Source organism: Coregonus clupeaformis, chromosome 19, assembly GCF_020615455.1.
Source record: "Coregonus clupeaformis isolate EN_2021a chromosome 19, ASM2061545v1, whole genome shotgun sequence".
NCBI classification, from domain to species: domain Eukaryota; kingdom Metazoa; phylum Chordata; class Actinopteri; order Salmoniformes; family Salmonidae; genus Coregonus; species Coregonus clupeaformis.
The window spans coordinates 8,550,232-8,570,684 of record NC_059210.1 but is presented as its reverse complement, the minus strand read 5'-3'; the positions used below and the strand labels follow the sequence as shown (position 1 = coordinate 8,570,684).

At 43.1% G+C, this 20,453-nt stretch overlaps 1 protein-coding gene across 3 annotated transcripts in view; it reads left to right on the top strand.

Moving 5' to 3' along the window:
* Positions 1–4,880: 4,880 nt before the first annotated feature.
* LOC121531262 (B-cell receptor-associated protein 29) overlaps positions 4,881–20,453 on the top strand; it is a 17,226-nt gene continuing 1,653 nt past the window's right edge. For 2 of the 3 annotated variants that reach the window (XM_041836507.2, XM_041836504.2), the window contains exons 1-6: positions 4,881–4,943; positions 5,736–5,845; positions 12,481–12,581; positions 13,450–13,597; positions 14,131–14,266; positions 14,594–14,690. In XM_041836507.2, coding sequence (XP_041692441.1) covers positions 5,754–5,845; positions 12,481–12,581; positions 13,450–13,597; positions 14,131–14,266; positions 14,594–14,690 — 574 coding nt within the window. In that variant the 5' untranslated portion in view covers positions 4,881–4,943; positions 5,736–5,753. The remainder of the gene's footprint in view (positions 4,944–5,735; positions 5,846–12,480; positions 12,582–13,449; positions 13,598–14,130; positions 14,267–14,593; positions 14,691–20,453) is intronic. The other variant, XM_041836508.2, reaches the window with a different exon arrangement.

Genomic DNA, 20,453 nt, shown 5'->3' with positions numbered 1-20,453 from the left:
GTGACGGGTCCACGGTCAAACGACCACCCCTCATCACTGTCAAACGCTCCTTAAAACACTTTAGCGAGCAGGCCTTCCTAATTGACCTGGCCCAGGTATCCTGGATGGATATCGATCTCATTCCTGGTCCTCTGTAGCTCAGCTGGTAGAGCACGGCGCTTGTAACGCCAGGGTAGTGGGTTCGATCCCCGGGACCACCTATACGTAAAAATGTATGCACGCATGACTGTAAGTCGCTTTGGATAAAAGCGTCTGCTAAATGGCATATTATTATTCCGTCAGTAGAGGATGCCTGGTTGTTCTTTAAAAGTAATTTCCTCTCAATCTTAAATAAACATGCCCCATTCAAGAAATACAGAACTAAGAACAGATATAGCCCCTGGTTCTCATCAGACTTTACTGCCCTTGACCAGCACAAAAACATCCTGTGGCATACTGCATTAGCATCGAATAGCCCCCGCGATATGCAACTTTTGAGGGAAGTTAGGAACCAATATACACAAGCAGTTAGGAAAGCAAAGGCTAGCTTTTTCAAACAGAAATTTGCATCCTGTAGCACTAACTCCAAAAAGTTTTGGGACACTGTAAAGTTCATGGAGAATAAGAGCACCTCCTCCCAGCTGCCAACTGCACTGAGGCTAGGAAACACTATCACCACCAATAAATCTACAATAATTGATAATTTCAACAAGCATTTTGCTACGGCTGGCCATGCTTTCCACCTGGCTACCACTACCCCGGCCATCAGCTCTGCACCCTCCGCTGCAACTTACCCATGCCCCCCCGCTTCTCCTTTACACAAATTCAGACAGCTGATGTTCTGAAAGAGCTGCAAAATCTGGACCCCTACAAATCAGCTGGGCTAGACAATCTGGACCCTTTCTTTCTAAAATTAGCAGCCGAAATTGTCGCATCCCCTATTAATAGCCTGTTCAACCTCTCTTTCATAATGTCTGAGATCCCCAGAGATTGGAAAGCTGCCGCGGTCATCCCCCTCTTCAAAGGGGGTGACACTCTAGATCCAAACTGTTACAGACCTATATCCATCCTGCCCTGCCTTTCGAAAGTTTTTGAAAGCCAATTTAACAAACAGATCACCGACCATTTCGAAAACCACCGTACCTTCTCCGCTATGCAATCCGGTTTCCGAGCTGGTCATGGGTGCACCTCAGCCACGCTCAAGGTCCTAAACGATATTATAACCGCGATCGATAATTGACAGTACTGTGCAGCCGTCTTCATCGACCTGGCCAAGGCTTTCGACTCTGTCAACCACTGCATTCTTATTGGCAGACTAAATAGCCTTGGTTTCTCACATGACTGCCTCGCCTGGTTCACCAACTACTTCTCAGATAGAGTTCAATATGTCAAATCGGATGGCCTGTTGTCTGGACCTATGGCAGTCTCTATGGGGGTGCCACAGGGTTCAATTCTTGGGACGACTCTTTTTTCCGTGTATATCAATGATGTCGCTCTTGCTGCTGGTGACTCTCAGATCCACCTCTACGCAGACGACACCATTTTGTATACATCTGGCCCTTCATTGGACACTGTGTTAACAAACCTCCAAACGAGCTTCAATGCCATACAACACTTAACACTAGTAAAACTAAATGCATGCTCTTCAATCGAACGCTGCTGGCACCCGCCCACCCGACTAGAATCACTACTCTCGACGGGTCTGACCTAGAGTATGTGGACAACTACAAATACCTAGGTGTCTGGTTAGACTGTGAAATCTACTTCCAGACTCACATTAAGCATCTCCAATCCAAAGTTACATCTAGAATCGGCTTCCTATTTCGCAACAAAGTCTCCTTCACTCATGCTGCCAAACATGCCCTCGTAAAACTGACTATCCTACCGATCCTTGACTTCGGCAATGTCATTTACAAAATAGCCTCCAACACTCTACTCAGCTAATTGGATGTAGTCTATCACAGTGCCATCCGTTTTGTCACCAAAGCCCCATATATACTACCCACCATTGTGACCTGTACGCTCTTGTTGGCTGGTCCTCACTACATATTCGTCGCCAAACCCACTGGCTCCAGGCCATCTATAAATCACTGCTAGGCAAATCCCCGCCTTATCTTAGCTCATTGGTCACCATAGCAACACCCACCCGTAGTATGCGCTCCAGCAGGTATATCTCACTTGTCATCCCCAAAGCCAACACCTCCTTTGGCCGCCGTTCCTTCCAGTTCTCTGCTGCCAATGACTGGAACGAATTGCAAAAATCTCTGAAGCTGGAGACTCTTATCTCCCTCACTAACTTTAAGCATCAGTTGTCAGAGCACCTTACCGATCACTGCACCTGTACACAGCCCATCTGAAATTAGCCCACCCAACTACCTCATCCACATATTGTTATTTATTTTGCTCATTTGCACCCCAGTATCTCTATTTGCACATCATCTCTGGCACATCTATCATTCCAGTGTTAATACTAATTGTAATTATTTTGTACTATGGCCTATTTATTGCCTTACCTCCATAACTTGCTACATTTGAACACACTGTATATATATTTTCTGTTGTATTTTTGACTTTATGTTTTGTTTTACCCCATATGTAACTCTGTGTTGTTGTTTTTATCGCACTGCTTTGCTTTATCTTGGCCAGGTCACAGTTGTAAATGAGAACTTATTCTCAACTGGCTTACCTGGTTAAATAAAGGTGAAATAAGAAAATAAAACACCAACATGGTGTCAGTTTGTCACAGGACCACAGCATATGTAATAGGGTTCCTTTGGGCTTTTTGCATCTCCAACAGAGATGTGATATTTCTGGGTTAATTACATGCATTCATGCATTCTGGCAGGAGTGTAGTAAGTTCTATGAACTGTCTTAAATTGCAGTAGTTTATGTCTTAGGTTGTAGGAGCAGGTACGAACATTTTCAAAAATCTGTGACCAACGGTTCTCCTAAATGTCTTGCTTTAGGTCAGTTTCCCATGTTGTCCTTACAGGTCCTGAACCAGCAGCTAGAGTTTCAATCAACCCTTCATATAACTTGGCAATAAACTTATTTGGCGTAGCAGCTTCTTTCAGTATTTCTTCTATGCTAGATGCCTTTGGTTCATCCAGATTCTGTTGAAGCAATTGAATAAGATTTCTGAGTTGTAAGAACTTAAAGAAATCGGCCCTTGGATAATCCAAATCTTTCTTGTAATTGGTTGAAGGACAGCAGGGAGACACCATACATGCTCAAAATACATGATGCCACTTAAAGGTATTGTCATTAAACTCTGGAGCTAAGGTGGGGGAACGAGGAGTATTTCAATTATTGGTTGCAATTTTCCATTTCACTTGACAATGAGGATTGGGATGGATAGCTTTTTATCCAGTCTAAAGTTAGACGATAGCGCCCTCTGCTGGGAAATTTACAAAATGCATTTGCAACATTTTGTCCCCAGTGTAGATCTTACAGAGATTGGCCTGATGTCTAATGTAATGTATACAGTCCCTTCAGAAAGTATTTTGTTGTGATACAGCCTGAATTTAAAATGGATTATATTGAGATTTTGTGTCACCTACACACAATACCCCATAATATCAACGTGGAATTGTGTTTTTAGAAATGTCTACCAATTCATAAAAAATGAAAAGCTGAAATGTCTTGAGTAAATTAGTATTCAACCCCTTTGTTATGTCAAGTCTAAATAAGTTCAGGAGTAAAAAATGTGCTTGATAAGTTGCATGGACTCACTCTGTGTGCAATACTAGTGTTTAACATGATATTTTAATGACTACCTCATTTCTGTACCCCACACATACAATTATCTGTAAGGTCCCTCAGTCGAGCAGTGAATCTCAAACACAGATTCAACCACAAAGTCCAGGGAGGTTTTCCAATGCTTCGCAAAGAAGGGCACCTATTGGTAGATGGGTAAAAAAAAATCATAGTGAAGTTGTTAATTACACTTTGGATGGTGTATCAATACACCCAGTCACAACAAAGATACAGACGCCCTTCCTAACTCAGTTGCCGGTGACAGTTACAGAGTTTAATGACTGTGATAGGAGAAAACTGAGGATGGATCAACAACATTGTAGTTACTCCAGAATGCTAACATAAATGACAGAGTGAAAAGAAGGAAGCCTGTACAGAATACAAATATTCCAAAACACTTATCCTGATTGCAATAAGGCATTAAAGTAATACTGCATAAACTGTGGCAAACAAATTAACAAATTAAAAACGTTATGTTTGGGGCAATATATCACTGAGTATCAGTCTTTATATTTTCAAGCATGGTGGTGGCTGCATCATGTTACTGGTATGCTTGTCATCGGCAAGGTCTAGGGAGTGTTTTTAGGATTAAAATAAACGGAATAGAGCTAAGCTAAATTTGGAAAAACAATACATTTAAAGTAGTTCTACATACTCAAGATACTTTCATTGACCCAGTAATTGGTGATCACCAAAGATAGTTGAGGTGTTAGGTACCTCAGTGTTTAGGTTGAGCCATGGCATCAGCAGCAAGGTTAGGCTAAAGAATGTAATAAAATACATTAGGTAGAACAATAAGCCAAGACGACATTGCAATAGCTTTATGTGCAGTGAAATGGCTCATGTTTCTATAATATGGAATATCAGAGGCCTAGGCCCTAAGTCCACAGTCTAAATGGCATTGCTTTGACAGTATGAAACACGTTAAAACATAAAGGAACGGTTCCTTTATGTCTATGTAAGTTCAAGTTCAACCTTATTTATTGTTCCTCTTCAATACAACGACAGGGGGTTTACTTTCAGCTTAGAACACTGCATGGTCACGGCTTTATTTATGGACATAGGGGTCTTGTTCAAGTTGTTCTCCGGTGACGTCAGGGCCCAGGGGGCTGAGCATGAACAGCTGTTGTGCAGGGTGGGGGGGTTCAGAGGGAGGGTTGGGGGTATGTTCCTTCCAGTGTCTACTTCTAATCTACCGTATTTGTCGGGTAAGATTCTAACTCTATTTCTGCTTGTTTGGGTGTGTCGACGCGGTTCCCATGTAGTGTATAGAAAGCAAGAGAATGGACTGTTGATTTGACAAATGATCTTTAGGTCAACTGCGGAGAAGTTAGAAAATAACTTTAGATATAAATAGCATTTGGCTGCATTGTATTTGTAAATGCATGTTAAACAGTATGCCACTCATGCTGTAGAGCTGTCAGACTAATTATAGACTGTTCATGGTGCCTCAGCACCAAAGTTTCAGTATACATTATTACGATATCTCCACAGTGCCCACACTTGTTATGTAGCTAATTAACATGTAAAGAGTTTCTCTCTGCTGGTCAGATCAGGGAAAGTCACCCAGTTGATTCACTTTTTAAAGGAACTTGTAAAGGTTTGGATAGTTTGCTTTCGGATCAAATTCCATTCATATTTTCAACATGGACTCGGTGACAGGAAATAGGAAATGGTCAAAAAAGTAAACACTAAACAAAACAAAAGTACACCAGATTCAGGTAACACATGAATAATCATATGTAATCCCCCATGTAACAACTTGTAATCATCACGCCACTGTTACCTAATATAGATTGATAAGAAGTGAACAGTCAATGTCTTGTTGGCCCATCATCCCTCAAAGCCTTGTTCCGTCAGAACCATATGGCACAAACGCAGATTCAGGAGACTTGTGTTGTTTCGTACATAAGAACAACAAATGTAGCCCAGTTTTGCCAGCTGGGTATTGTGTTGTGTATTTTATATATGTATTTACAGTGTTGTTGTTTTCTCCACAGTGGACTCCCCAGTATAAGATGACTCTCCAGTGGACTGTGGTGGCTTTCTTCCTTTATGTGGAGATAGCTGTCATCCTGATATTTTGTCTGCCTTTTATATCTGCCAAGAGGTACTGTGGGGAATCATATCCTAGCATGTAACCAGGATGAAGAGTTAACCCTTCTCTTGTGGCATTTTGGCCAACACTGTAACATTTACAGTCACATCCCCAAAAAAAATTATTGACACCCTTGATAAGATAAGCAAAACCTGCCTGGTAGAGAACCCATGTGTATCTTGTCCCCTCACACAGTTAGGAAGATGGTTCTGGAGGCAACAAAAAAATAAAGTCCAAGGGCCACAGTTGGAGAATTACAGAACATGATCGCATCTTGGGGTCACCAAGTCTCGAAATCTACAATTAGACGTAACCTTCATGCCAATAGGCTATTTGGTTGCCATAAAAAAAGCCTTAATTGAGGGCAACCAACAAATGTAAATGCCTGGTGTTTGCTAAACGGCATTGTCACTTAGATTGGTATTGGGTGCTATGGTCGGATGAGACGAAAATAGAGCTCTTTGGCCACACAAACCAGTTTGGGTTTGGCCTCTTAAGAGGGATGGATATGCAGAAAATAACCTCTGTAAAAATACTGTATGGTCGTGGATCTTTGATGTTATGGGGCTGTTTTGCTTCGATTGGCATCATGCTGTGGTGGAGACCTCTGTGGGCTATACTCGGCCTTGTCTCAGGATTGTAAGTTGGTGGTTGAGGATATCCCTCTAGTGGTGCGGGGGCTGTGCTTTGGCAGAGTGGGTGGGGTTATATCCTTCCTGTTTGGCCCTGTCCGGGGTTTCTTCGGATGGGGCCACAGTGTCTCCCGGACCGCTCCTGTCTCAGCCTCCAGTATTTATGCTGCAGTAGTTTATGTGTCGGGGGGCTGGGGTTAGTTGGTTATACCTGGAGTACTTCTCCTGTCTTATCCAGTGTCCTGTGTGAATTTAAGTATGCTCTCTCTAATTCTCTCGTTCTCTCTTTCTCTCTGAGAACCTGAGCCCTAGGACCATACGTCAGGACTACCGGGCATGATGACACCTTGCTGTCCCCAGTCCGCCTGGCCTTGCTGCTATTCCAGTTTCAACTGTTCTGCCTGCGGTTACGAAACCCCTACCTGTCCCAGATCTGCTGTTTTCAACTCTTAATGATCGGCTATGAAAAGCCAACTGAGAGACCTGAGCACCTAGGACCATACGTCGGGACTACCGGCCGTGGTGACTCCTTGCTGTCCCCAGTCCGCCTGGCCTTGCTGCTATTCCAGTTTCAACTGTTCTGCCTGCGGTTATGGAACCCCCTACCTGTCCCAGACCTGCTGTTTTCAACTCTTAATGATCGGCTATGAAAAGCCAACTGAGATTTATTCCTGATTATTATTTGACCATGCTTGTCACTTATGAACATTTTTGAACATCTTGGCATGGTTCTGTTATAATCTTCACCCGGCACAGCCAGAAGAGGACTGGCCACCCCTCATAGCCTGGTTCCTCTCTAGGTTTCTTCCTAGGTTTTCGCCTTTCTAGGGAGTTTTTCCTAGCCACCGTGCTTCTACACCTGCATTACTAGCTGTTTGGGGTTTTAGGCTGGGTTTCTGTACAGCACTTCGAGATATTAGCTGATGTAAGAAGGGCTATATAAAATAAAATTGATTGATTGATTGATGAACTCTACCAAGTACCAGGAAATTTTTTGACAAAAACCTGGTTGCCTCTGTCAGGATGCTGAAACTTGGGTGCAAGTGGATCTTCCAGCAAGACAATGATCCCAAGCAAACATCAAAATCTACAAAGACATTTTTAAATAACCGCAAAGCAATATTTTGCAATGCCCAACTCAGTCTCCGGACTTGAACCCTATTGAAAACCTGTGGTTTGAATTGAAGATTCAGATTCAGAGTGTTTAATAGTCACATGTACAGGGGTTGCATGTGTGATTGCAGGGTACAGTGAAAATCTTAGGCTCCGAGCTCCAACATGAAGGACTAAGTGAAATAAAATAATTAAAATGGTAATAAAAAAACAATAATAGACATAGCACTAAATACATAATAACAACTGTATCAGTGATGAATAAATAAATGTCCATTTGGGCGGAGGCAAAGTAAAGACTGTTGAGGGGGTGGGGTGAATGACCATAGGGGGAGGAGCATGACTATTGAGGGGGTGGGATGAATGACCATAGGGGGAGGAGCATGACTATTGAGGGGGTGTGGGGACCAAGTGAAATAAAAACAAAAAAAATTATAATAAAATAAAATAATAATATACATATTAACAACTGCAACAGTGATGAATGTTGTCGGGGTGGGGGCAGAGTAAAAGTCAGTTGGGGGGGTTGGGTGTAAAATGTCCGTAGGGGGAACAACATGTAAGGTAAGTGACCATTGAGGGGGGTGGGGGATGTCCCTAGGGGGAGGTAAGGTAAGTGACCGTTTGCGGGATGAGCAGGTAGCTGCACGTATCCTCCTCTGAAGAGCCTTGCGGTCCGCGGCGGTGGAGTTGCCGTACCAGGCTGTGATGCAGCCCGACAGTATACTCTCCTGTAGAACCCTGTGAGGGCCCTCAGTGACAGGCCGAATTCCTTCAGCATCTTGAGGTTGACGAGTCGCTGTCGTGCCTTCTTCACTGCAGAGTCCATGAGGTTAGACCAGTTCAGCTTCTCTGAGATGTGTACACCGTCTCCACGGCGGCCCTGTTGATGACGATGGGGGGCGTCTCCAGCTTGGTTCCTCCTGAAGTCCACAATCAGCTCCTTTGTTTTGCTAACGTTGAGAGAGAAGTTGTTTACCTGGCATCACACCGTCAGAGTGCCTACCTCCTCCCTGTAGGCCGTCTCGTCGTTGTTGGTAATCAGGCCTACTAGTGTCGTGTCGTCAGTGAACTTGATGATGGAGTTGGAACTGTGTGAAGCCACGCAGTCATGGGTACACAGGGAATACAGGAGGGGACTGAGGATGCACCCTTGTGGGGCCCCCGTGTTGAGGATCAGTGTCGAGGAGGTTATGTTGCCTAGCTTCACCACCTGGGAGGCCCGTCAGGAAGTCCAGGACCCAGTTGCATAGGGAGGAGTTCAGACCCAGGGCCGTGAGCGTTGTAATGAACTTAAAGGGCACTATGGTATTGAAGGCCGAGCTGTAGTCGATGAACAGCATCCTCACATATGCATTGTAGAATAATAGTGAAGGCATCAAATGAAATAACACATGGAATCATGTAGTAACCAAAAACGTGTTAAATAAATTAAAATATATTTTAGATTTTAGATTCTTCGAAGTAGCCACCCTTTGCCTTGATGACAGCTTTGCACACTCTTGGCATTCTCTCTACCAGCTTCATGAGGAATGCTTTTCCAAAAGTCTTGAAGGAGTTCCCACATATGCTGAGCACTTGTTAGCCAATTTTCCTTCACTCTGCGGTCCTACTCATAACAAACCATCTCAAATGGGTTGAAGTTTGGGTGATTGTGGAGGCCAGGCCATCTGATGAAGCACTCCATCACTCTCCTTCTTGTTCAAATAGCCCTTACACAGCCCTGTGCTTCACGGTTGGGATGGTGTTCCTCGGCTTGCAAGCAACACCATTTTTCCTCCAAACATAACGATGGTCATTATGGCCAAACAGTTCTATTTTTGTTTCATTAGACCAGAGGACATTTCTCCAAAAAATACGATCTTTGTCCCCATGTGCAGTTGCAAACCGTAGTCTGGCTTTTTTTATGGCGGTTTTGGAGCAGTGGCAATATATTTATGGCGGTTTTGGAGCCTTTCAGGTTATGTCGATATAGGACTCGTTTTACTGTGGATATAGATACTTTTGTACCTGTTTCCTCCAGCATCTTCACAAGGTCCTTTGCTGTTGTTCTGGGATTGATTTACACTTTTTGCACCAAAGTACGTTCATCTCTAGGAGACAGAACGCGTCTCTTTCCTGAGCGGTATGACAGCTGCGTGGTCCCATGGTGTTTATACTTGCGTACTATTGTTTGTACAGATGAACGTGGTACCTTCAGGCATTTTGAAATTGCTCCCAAGGATGAACCAGACTTGTGGAGGTCTACAATCTTTTTTCTGAGGTCTTGGCTGTTTCTTTTGATTTTTCCATGATGTCAAGCAAAGAGGCACTGAGTTTGATGGTAGGCCTTGAAATACATCCACAGGTGCACCTTTGGATGTCAATTAGCCTATCAGAAGCTTCTAAAGCCATGACATCATTTTCTGGAATTTTACAAGCTGTTTAAAGGCACAGTCAACTTAGTGTATGTAAACTTCTGACCCAATGGAATTGTGATACAGTAAATTATAAGTGAAATAATCTGTCTGTAAACAATTGTTGGAAAAATGACTTGTGTCATGCACAAAGTAGATGTCCTAACCGACTTGCCAAAACTATAGTTTGTTAACAAGAAATTTGTGGAGTGGTTGAAAAACAAGTTTTAATGACTCCAACCTAAGTGTATGTAAACTTCCAACTTCAACTGTATATATATATATGTATATACAGTGGCTTGCGAAAATATTCACCCCCCTTGGCATTTTGCCTATTTTGTTGCCTTACAACCTTGAATTAAAAGGGATTTTTGGGGGATTTGTATCATTTGATTTACACAACATGCTTACCACTTTGAAGATGCAAAATATGTTTTATTGTGAAACAAACAAAAAATAAGACAAAAATAACTAACTTGAGTGTGCGTAACTATTCACCCCCCCAAAGTCAGCATTCACCCCCCCTTTTGCAGCAATTACAGCTGCAAGTCTCTTGGGGTATGTCTCTATAAGTTTGGCACATCTAGCCAATGGGATTTTTGCCCATTCTTCAAGGCAAAACTGCTCCAGCTCCTTCAAGTTAGATGGGTTCCACAGGTGTACAGCAATTTTTAAGTCATACCACAGATTATCAATTGGATTGAGGTCTGGGCTTTGACTAGGCCATTCCGACATTTAAATGTTTCCCATTAAACCACTTGAGTGTTGCTTTAGCAGTATGCTTAGGGTCATTGTCCTGCTGGAAGGTAAACCTCCGTCCCAGTCTCAAATCTCTGGAAGACTGAAACAGGTTTCCCCCAATAATTTCCCTGTATTTAGTGCCATCCATCATTCCTTCAATTCTGACCAGTTTCCCAGTCCCTGCCAATGAAAACATCCCCACAGCATGATGCTGTCACCACCATCCTTCATTGTGGGGATGGTGTTCTCGGGGTGATGAGAGGTGTTGGGTTTGTGCCAAAAAGCTCAATTTTAGTCTCATCTGACCAGAGTACCTTCTTCCATATGTTTGGGGAGTCTCCCACATGGCTTTTGGCAAACACCAAACGTGTTTGCTTATTTTTTTCTTTAAGTAAGGCTTTTTTCTGGCCACTCTTCCGTAAAGCCCATCTCTGTGGAGTGTATGGCTTAAAGTGGTCCTATGGACAGATACTCCAATCTCTGCTGTGGAGCTTTACAGCTCCTTCAGGGTTATCTTTGGTCTCTTTGTTGCCTCTCTGATTAATGCCCTCCTTGCCTGGTCCATGACTTTTGGTGGGCGGCCCTCTCTTGGCAGGTTTGTTGTGGTGCCATATTCTTTCCATTTTTTAATAATGCATTTAATGGTGCTCCGTGGGATGTTCAAAGTTTCTGATCTTTTTTTGTAACCCAACCCTGATCTGTACTTCGCCACAACTTTGTCCCTGACCTGTTTGGAGAGCTCCTTGGTCTTCATGCTGCTGCTTGCTTGGTGTTGCCCCTTGCTTAGTGGTGTTGCAGACTCTGGGGCCTTTCAGAACAGGTGTATATATACTGAGATCATGTGACAGATCATGTGACACTTAGATTGCACACAGGTGGACTTTATTTAACTAATTATGTGACTTCTGAAGGTAATTGGTTGCACCAGATCTTATTTAGGGGCTTCATAGCAAAGGGGTTGAATACATATGCACGCACCACTTTTCCGTTAATGATTTGTTTTATTTGTTTTATTTTGTGTATGTCCATTACATGAAATCCAAATTAAAATCAATTTAAATTACAGGTTGTAATGCAACAACATAGGAAAAACACCAAGGGGGATTAATGCTTTTGCAAGGCACTGTATATACAATTCAAATACAGAGCTATATTGTATGCAAAAAAAATGTGTAATTATATTATTTTATACTAATACAATTGCTCAGAGAAATATATTTTGTTCAACAAGTAATGCTTTTTATTCTCAAAACGTTAGGGGTCAAATGTATTGATACCCCTAAAGATTTTTATAAATAAAGTAGTCAAAGGATTAGTATTTGGTCTCATATTCCTAGCATTCAATGACTACTTCAAGCTTGTGACTTTACAAACTTGTTGGATGCATTTGCAGTTCGTTTTGGTTGTGTTTCTGATTATTTTGTGCCCAATAGAAATGAATGGTAAATATTGTATTGTGTCATTTTGGAGTCACTTTTATTGTGAATAGAATATGTTTCTAAACAGTTCTATATTAATGTGGACGCTACCATGACTATGGATAATCCTGAATTAATCGGGGAATAACGATGAGTGAAAAAGTTACAGAGAATCAAAGATCATAACCCCCATGACATGCTAACCTCTCACCATTATCAATAACAGGGGAGGTTAGCATGTCTTGGGGGGGGGGGGTATGATATTCTCACTCAGATATCTACAGAGAACCAAGTGACTTTGACTTCTAATTCCTTGTTTTCTGTAACTGCTCATTCTCTTTTTGCAGATGGCGATCACTGTTCAACCTGAGTATGTGGAACTGGTTGGCTCCGTACTGGAATAGGGGTTTCTTTACCATGATACTCATACTCATCGTTCTCTTCTGTGGTGAGTCATCATACTTGCAGTAGATTGGTTGGGTCCCAGGTATGGCATTGTTCTCTTCTGTGGTGAGTCATCATACTTGCAGTAGATTGGTTGGGTCCCAGGTATGGCATTTTTTTGGTGAGCAGCACTGAATCTATTGTAGATAGTCAGAAAAGTAATGACAGCTTTTATAGGATCGTGGGTTATTCTCCTGGTTCTATAGTTTCATCTCATAGTCTAGTGACATATTATACACATTATAAGACATTACAAAGGCTTATAGATGCTCATATCAACAAGTTATGAAGCATTATACCTGGCTTTACGCGGTGTTACCATGAGTCCTGTAGTCCAGGTTTCCCCAACTGGCAGCCCGCTGGTGATTTTATTTAGGCCCAAACGTTTTTTATTTTTTTTGTGGACATAAAAAGACCAGCAATTTTGGAATTGTGTTCCAAAGTATTCCCATACATAATAGAGAGATATACAGTACGTGCTCTATACAAATGTAAGCAAGGTTTTACATTTTTATGTTTTAGTCATATATTATATCCGTTTGGGCTTCATGCGGTCAATTTGCAGTCTACAAATTGTTTGGAATTATTTTCCGGCCCCCTGACCATCGGCCCGCAGCTGAATCTAGTTGCTAGATGTTACTGTTACACCTGTTTCCACCCTAAGATGCTCTGAGAGAGGTGAGGCAGTACTCCAGCGCAGAGCCCATGGAAAAGGGCAAGCTTATTAACTCTAGCCTGTTGTTATACGAGTAGTCAGTCCTCCATGCTCCATACACTGTCCCCATGGAAGAACCATTTTGGAACCCTTTTTTCTAAGAGTGTAGCTACTGCATCGACAGTAGTTCAACTGTTCCCTGTATCTCCCTCCTAAGATGCTCTGAGGGAGGTGAGGAAGTACTCCAGTGCGGAGCACATGGGAGACGCCAAGCTGAACCCCAACCTGTTTGACCATCTCCACATGAAGCTGTTCAGAGCCCAGAGGAACCTCTACATCTCTGGCTTCTCCCTCTTCCTCTGGCTGTGAGTCCACCTCTATTCTATCCCAGAGGAACCTCTAGATGACATGCAACAACTTCTTGGGGTTAGGGTTGTGGTTGAGGCTAGTTAGGGTTGAACTGAGACTTGAACATTAAATTAGGATTATGGTTAGGGTTGTGGTTAGGATTATGGTTAGGATTATGGTTAGGATTATGGTTAGGGTTGTGGTTAGGGTTGTGGTTAGGATTATGGTTAGGATTATGGTTAGGATTATGGTTAGGGTTGTGGTTAGGGTTGTGGTTAGGATTATGGTTAGGGTTGTGGTTAGGATTATGGTTAGTTTTGTGGTTAGGATTATTGTTAGGGTTGCGACATTTCCCAAAAGTCCCAGGTTTTCCAGAAATTCCTGGATTTCCTGCATATTCCATCCTGATTCCAGGAATCTTCCAACCAGGATTTCTGGAAAACCAGGGACTTTTTGGAATGTTACCAGAATTGTTTAACCCTAGTTATGGTTGAGGCTACGGTTAGTTCGGGTTAGTGTGTCACTCATTTATCACTTCTTGTCCCTGTAGTGTGATGCGGCGTGTGGTGACTCTGATAAACCAGGTGGCCATCGCTACGGTAACAGGGACCAGCCTGCAAATACAGGCGGAGAGCGCCAATCAGGCAGCCAAGAAGTACCAGGAGGAGAACCTGCTTCTGAAACAGGTGAACACCAGAGTCAGAAAGAGGGCCTGGGACGGGCATTATATGACTTCATGTGTAGAGAGTCAATATTCATCTCTTGTGGAAGACTCAAAACACACAGTTACAAATGTTTAACAAACTGTGGCTAGGCAAGGAGTTGTGAATGGCATTTTTTTGTCAGATGATGTCATTGACGTGTTTCATGTTTGTGTGCACTTTATTGCACCATTATGCCAGCATGTGATGAACGAAATTGTTTTCCTAACGGACAAATAAACCATTCGTTCATTCATAAAACATTTTACCTCACAATAAAATAACTAATATAAGAAAGTGCTGTCTGCTCAGGCTTTGCTGGATGAGGAGACAGCCAAAACTGCAAGCAAACAGCTACTGAGGAAGGAGGCAGAGAAGTTGATGGAGGAACTGAAGACTGCAGAGGATGGTGGGTAATGAGGAAGTGAATCAGGAATTAAACTGTTTAGCGTTTATTTAAGCATTTTTTTATTGAACTGAATTTAAATGGAATTGACCTCCAAACCTGTCTTCGAATCAAGTTTTATTTGTCACATGCTTCATAAACTAACAGTGAAATGCTTACTCACCCCCCCCTTCCCAACAATGCAGAGAGAAAAATATAGAAAAATAATAACATGAGGAATAAATACACAATGACGATAACTTGGCTACAGTATATACACGGGCTACCAGTACCAAGACGGTGTGCAGGGGTACGAGGTAATTGAGGTAGATATGTACATATAGATACGGCTGTTGCGTTGACCATATTACTGCCACACCGGCGGTCACGAGTCATGAAGGCAGTCAAATGCCACGTGATCGTTTAGTCATGGTAATTAGGCTTCTCCAAGCTCTGATGCTGCTGATGGTCATTAGTAGCCTACCAAGTTTTAATGAGCGGGACTCTAACCCGGACGCTTATAAGAAATCCTGCTATGCCCTCCAACGAACCATCAAACAGGCAAAGAGTCAATACAGGACTAAGATTGAATCGTACTACACCGGCTCTGACGCTCGTCGGATGTGGCAGGGCTTGAAAACTATTACAGACTACAAAGGGATGCACAGCTGCGAGCTGCCCAGTGACACAAGACTTCCAGATGCGCTAAACCACTTCTATGCTCGCTTCAAGGCAAGCAACACTGAAGCATGCATGAGAGCACCAGCTGTTCTGGATGACTATGTGATCACGCTCTCCGTAGCCGATGTGAGTAAGACTTTTAAGCAGGTCAACATTCACAAGGCCGCAGGGCCAGACGAATTACCAGGACGTGTACTCCGAGCATGTGCTGACCAACTGGCAAGTGTCTTCACTGACATTTTGAACATGTCCCTGACTGAGTCTGTAATACCAACATGTTTCAAGCAGACCACCATAGTCCCCGTGCCCAAGGACTCTAAGATAACCTGCCTAAATGACTACCGACCCGTAGCACTGACGTCTGTAGCCATGAAGTGCTTTGAAAGGCTGGTCATGGCTCACATCAACACCATTATCCCAGAAACACTAGACCCACTCAAATTTGCATACCGCCCCAACAGATCCACAGATGATGCAATCTCTATTGCACTCCACACTGCCCTTTCCCACCTGGACAAGAGGAACACCTACGTGAGAATGCTATTCATTGACTACAGCTCAGCATTCAACACCATAGTGCCCTCAAAGCTCATCACTAAGCTAAGGATCCTGGGACTAAACACCTCCCTCTGCAACTGGATCCTGAACTTCCTGACGGGCCGCCCTCAGATGGTAAGGGTAGGTAACAACACATCTGCCACACTGATCCTCAACACGGTGGCCCCTCAGGGGTGCATGCTCAGTCCCCTCCTGTACTCCCTGTTCACCCATGACTGCATGGCCAGGCACGATTCCAACACCATCATTAAGTTTGCCGACGACACAACAGTGGTAGGCCTGATCACCGACAACGATGAGACAGCCTATAGGGAGGAGGTCAGAGACCTGGACATGTGGTGCCAGGATAACAACCTCTCCCTCAACGTGACCAAGACAAAGGAGATGATTGTGGACTACAGGAAAAAAAAAAGAGGACTGAGCACACCCCCATTCTCATCGACGGGGCTGTAGTGGAACAGGTTGAGAGCTTCAAGTTCCTTGGTGTCCACATCACCAACTAACTATCATGGTCCAAACACACCAAGACAGTTGTGAAGAGGGCACGACAAAGCCTATTCCCCCTCAGGAGACTGAAAAGATTTGGCATGGGTCCTCAGATCCTCAAATAATTCTACAGCTACACCATCGAGAGCATCCTGACTGGTTGCATCACCGCCTGGTATGGCAACTGCTTGGCCTCCGACCGCAAGGCACTACAGAGGGTAGTGCGTACGGCCAAGTACATCACTGGGGCCAAGCTTCCTGCCATCCATCCTCTATACCAGGCGGTGTCAGAGGAAGGCCCTCAAAATTGTCAAAGACTCCAGCCACCCTAGTCATAGACTGTTCTCTCTGCTACCGCATGGCAAGCGGTACCGGAATGCCAAGTCTTGGTCCAAAAGACTTCTCAACAGCTTCTACCCCCAAGCCATAAGACTCCTGAACAGCTAATCATGGCTACCCGGACTATTTGTACGCTGCTGCTACTGTGTTAATTATTTATGCATAGTCACGTTAACTCTACCCACATGTACATATTACTTCAACTACCTCAACTAGCCGGTGCCCCCGCACATTGACTCTGCACCGGTACCCCCCTGTATATATAGCCTCCCTACTGTTATTTTATTTTACTTCTGCTCTTTTTTTCTCAACACTTTTTTGTTGTTTTATTATTTATTAAAAATAAATGCACTGTTGGTTAAGGGCTGTAAGTAAGCATTTCACTGTAATGTCTGCACCTGTTGTATTCGGCGCATGTGGCCAATAAAATTTGATTTGATTTGATTTGAACTTGCTAACTGCCTGATACTCTATTGTCCCTCTAATCACTCTGACATCAATGCAAATGTAGAGCGAAAATCTAATCAAACACTTCATGAGAGCCCATGAGCTCATGTTGAGCAACATTTCTATAGGCTATGCAATTGCGCGAGAAAACAGAGTGATGGCCTCTATTAAAAAGAGGAGGATCCCATCAGCTTTCTATAGGCTAGGCCTACTATGTTTATTTCTCAACTTTCCTAATATTAAGCACATTGCTTATCTTTACAACAGGAGTATAGCCTACCTGGCTGGCATGAAAATGAACCACGGGAAATGCATCCTCCATTCGCTATTTAAGTGCATAGATGACATGTTTTATTTCCCTTGCACCTGTTTCAAGACTGGTGCATGATAATGGTCCATTCTAAATCAAAACTAATTTCACACATACAGTGGGGAGAACAAGTATTTGATACACTGCCAATTTTGCAGGTTTTCCTACTTACAAAGCATGTAGAGGTCTGTAATTTTTATCATAGGTACACTTCAACTGTGAGAGACGGAATCTAAAACAAAAATCCAGAAAATCACATTGTATGACTTTTAAGTAATTACATTGTATTTTATTGCATGACATAAGTATTTGATACATCAGAAAAGCAGAACTTAATATTTGGTACAGAAACCTTTGTTTGCAATTACAGAGATCATACGTTTCCTGTAGGTCTTGACCAGGTTTGCACACACTGCAGCAGGGATTTTGGCCCACTCCTCCATACAGACCTTCTCCAGATCCTTCAGGTTTCGGGGCTGTCGCTGGGCAATACAGACTTTCAGCTCCCGCCAAAGATGTTCTATTGGGTTCAGGTCTGGAGACTGGCTAGGCCACTCCAGGACCTTGAGATGCTTCTTAGGGAGCCACTCCTTAGTTGCCCTGGCTGTGTGTTTCGGGTCATTGTCATGCTGGAAGACCCAGCCACGACCCATCTTCAATGCTCTTACTGAGGGAAGGAGGTTGTTGGCCAATATCTTGCGATACATGGCCCCATCCATCCTCCCCTCAATACGGTGCAGTCGTCCTGTCCCCTTTGCAGAAAAGCATCCCCAAAGAATGATGTTTCCACCTCCATGCTTCACAGTTTGGATGGAGTTCTTGAGGTTGTACTCATCCTTCTTCTTCCTCCAAACACGGCGAGTGGAGTTTAGATCAAAAAGCTCTATTTTTGTCTCATCAGACCACATGACCTTCTCCCATTCCTCCTCTGGATCATCCAGATGGTCATTGGCAAACTTCAGACGGGCCTGGACATGCGCTGGCTTGAGCAGGGGGGACCTTGCGTGCGCTGCAGGATTTTAATCCATGACGGCATAGTGTGTTACTAATGGTTTTCTTTGAGACTGTGGTCCCAGCTCTCTTCAGGTCATTGACCAGGTCCTGCCGTGTAGTTCTGGGCTGATCCCTCACCTTCCTCATGATCATTGATGCCCCACGAGGTGAGATCTTGCATGGAGCCCCAGACCGAGGGTGATTGACCGTCATCTTGAACTTCTTCCATTTTCTAATAATTGCGCCAACAGTTGTTGCCTTCTCACCAAGCTGCTTGCCTATTGTCCTGTAGCCAATCCCAGCCTTGTGCAGGTCTACAATTTTATCCCTGATGTCCTTACACAGCTCTCTGGTCTTGGCCATTGTGGAGAGATTTCCCCTCTGTTTGATTGAGTGTGTGGACAGGTGTCTTTTATACAGGTAATGAGTTCAAACAGGTGCAGTTAATACAGGTAATGAGTGGAGAACAGGAGGGCTTCTTAAAGAAAAACTAACAGGTCTGTGAGAGCCGGAATGCTTACTGGTTGGTAGGTGATCAAATACTTATGTCATGCAATAAAATGCAAATTAATTACTTAAAAATCATACAATGTGATTTTCTGGATTTTTGTTTTAGATTCCGTCTCTCACAGTTGAAGTGTACCTACGATAAAAATTACAGACCTCTACATGCTTTGTAAGTAGGAAAACCTGCAAAATCGGCAGTGTATCAAATACTTGTTCTCCCCACTGTATATCATCTAGTATATGTAAAGACAAGATTAAATCAAGAATAGTCTGATGGGTGACAATATTAGCCTATCACTTCTGAATGATATATTATCACTTGTGAATGATGCCCAGCGTAAGGCAAGAAACAATGCCTTTTTTTTGCGACTTTTTCGAATCATAGTCACACACCTCAAGTAGCCCAGCCCATAGGCCTATATGTTTTGATAAGGTTTGTATCACAACTAAAGTGACCAAATAACTTCTTAAAATTAAGCACATTAGTCCGCTTTACAAGGGGTGTAGAGGCATAAGCAGCGCGTGAGTTTCAAGTTTGGGGAAGATAATTTTCACCATAAAAATGCACCTTTACAATAAAAGCATTACATGCATAATCACATTTGCGGTCACTATGGGGGATAGTAGATTGACATAGGCTAGTGCCTTTGCTGTTTGTTAGGCCTACTCATCTTGTTGCTGACGAAAGGTAAATGTGGACAGTTCTTCCAATATCTTCAATTTGCACCTCGGAATTGGATAAGGACACGCGCAGTTGCATCCCCAAAGTGTCTGTCTACACTTGTAGCCTGTGAGAAAGACCTGATCACTTGATGGAGAGCCATGTGAGTGAGAGGTGCTTCGGAGCACGCAGCACTCAGGGAGAAGGGCAGAATGGCCACTGGCCGCAAAAGGCATGAATTTTTTTAGGGTGCATTACGGCCACACAAAGGGGATGCCGCCGGGAAATTTGAGGCATTATCAAGTGCTTGTCAAATTATGAATGAGAGACTGATGAATTGCATACAGCCTGCGCAAAAAAACAAAGCAGAGTTCATGCCTTTCAAGCGACTTTTTTCAAATCATCATTAGAGTCGCATCATGCAGCCTTACAATGTATTAAAAATCTAAACATAGCCCAACATTTGTAGAATGACTAAATGTACATTAATAACTCTAAATTAAGTAAATAGCAGTACCTATTTCTTTGTTAACCGCTCAACACAGAATAGCCGCATTTGCGCACTCCCTCAAATCATTTGGAGAACATTTTTACTTTTTATTTTATTCAGCTTTGTTCAATTGTATTCTTCATACTATAAAATAATATAAAATAATGCCACAGAAATCTAACCAAATCTTGTCTGCTAAATGAACTAGTGTAGCCCACAGCCATATGGCATGGCGAGATCAGGACCTAACATAAGGACAACTCAGAGTATGCTATTCTGTTCTTCTGAAATAGACTACATTTTCTTCATATCATG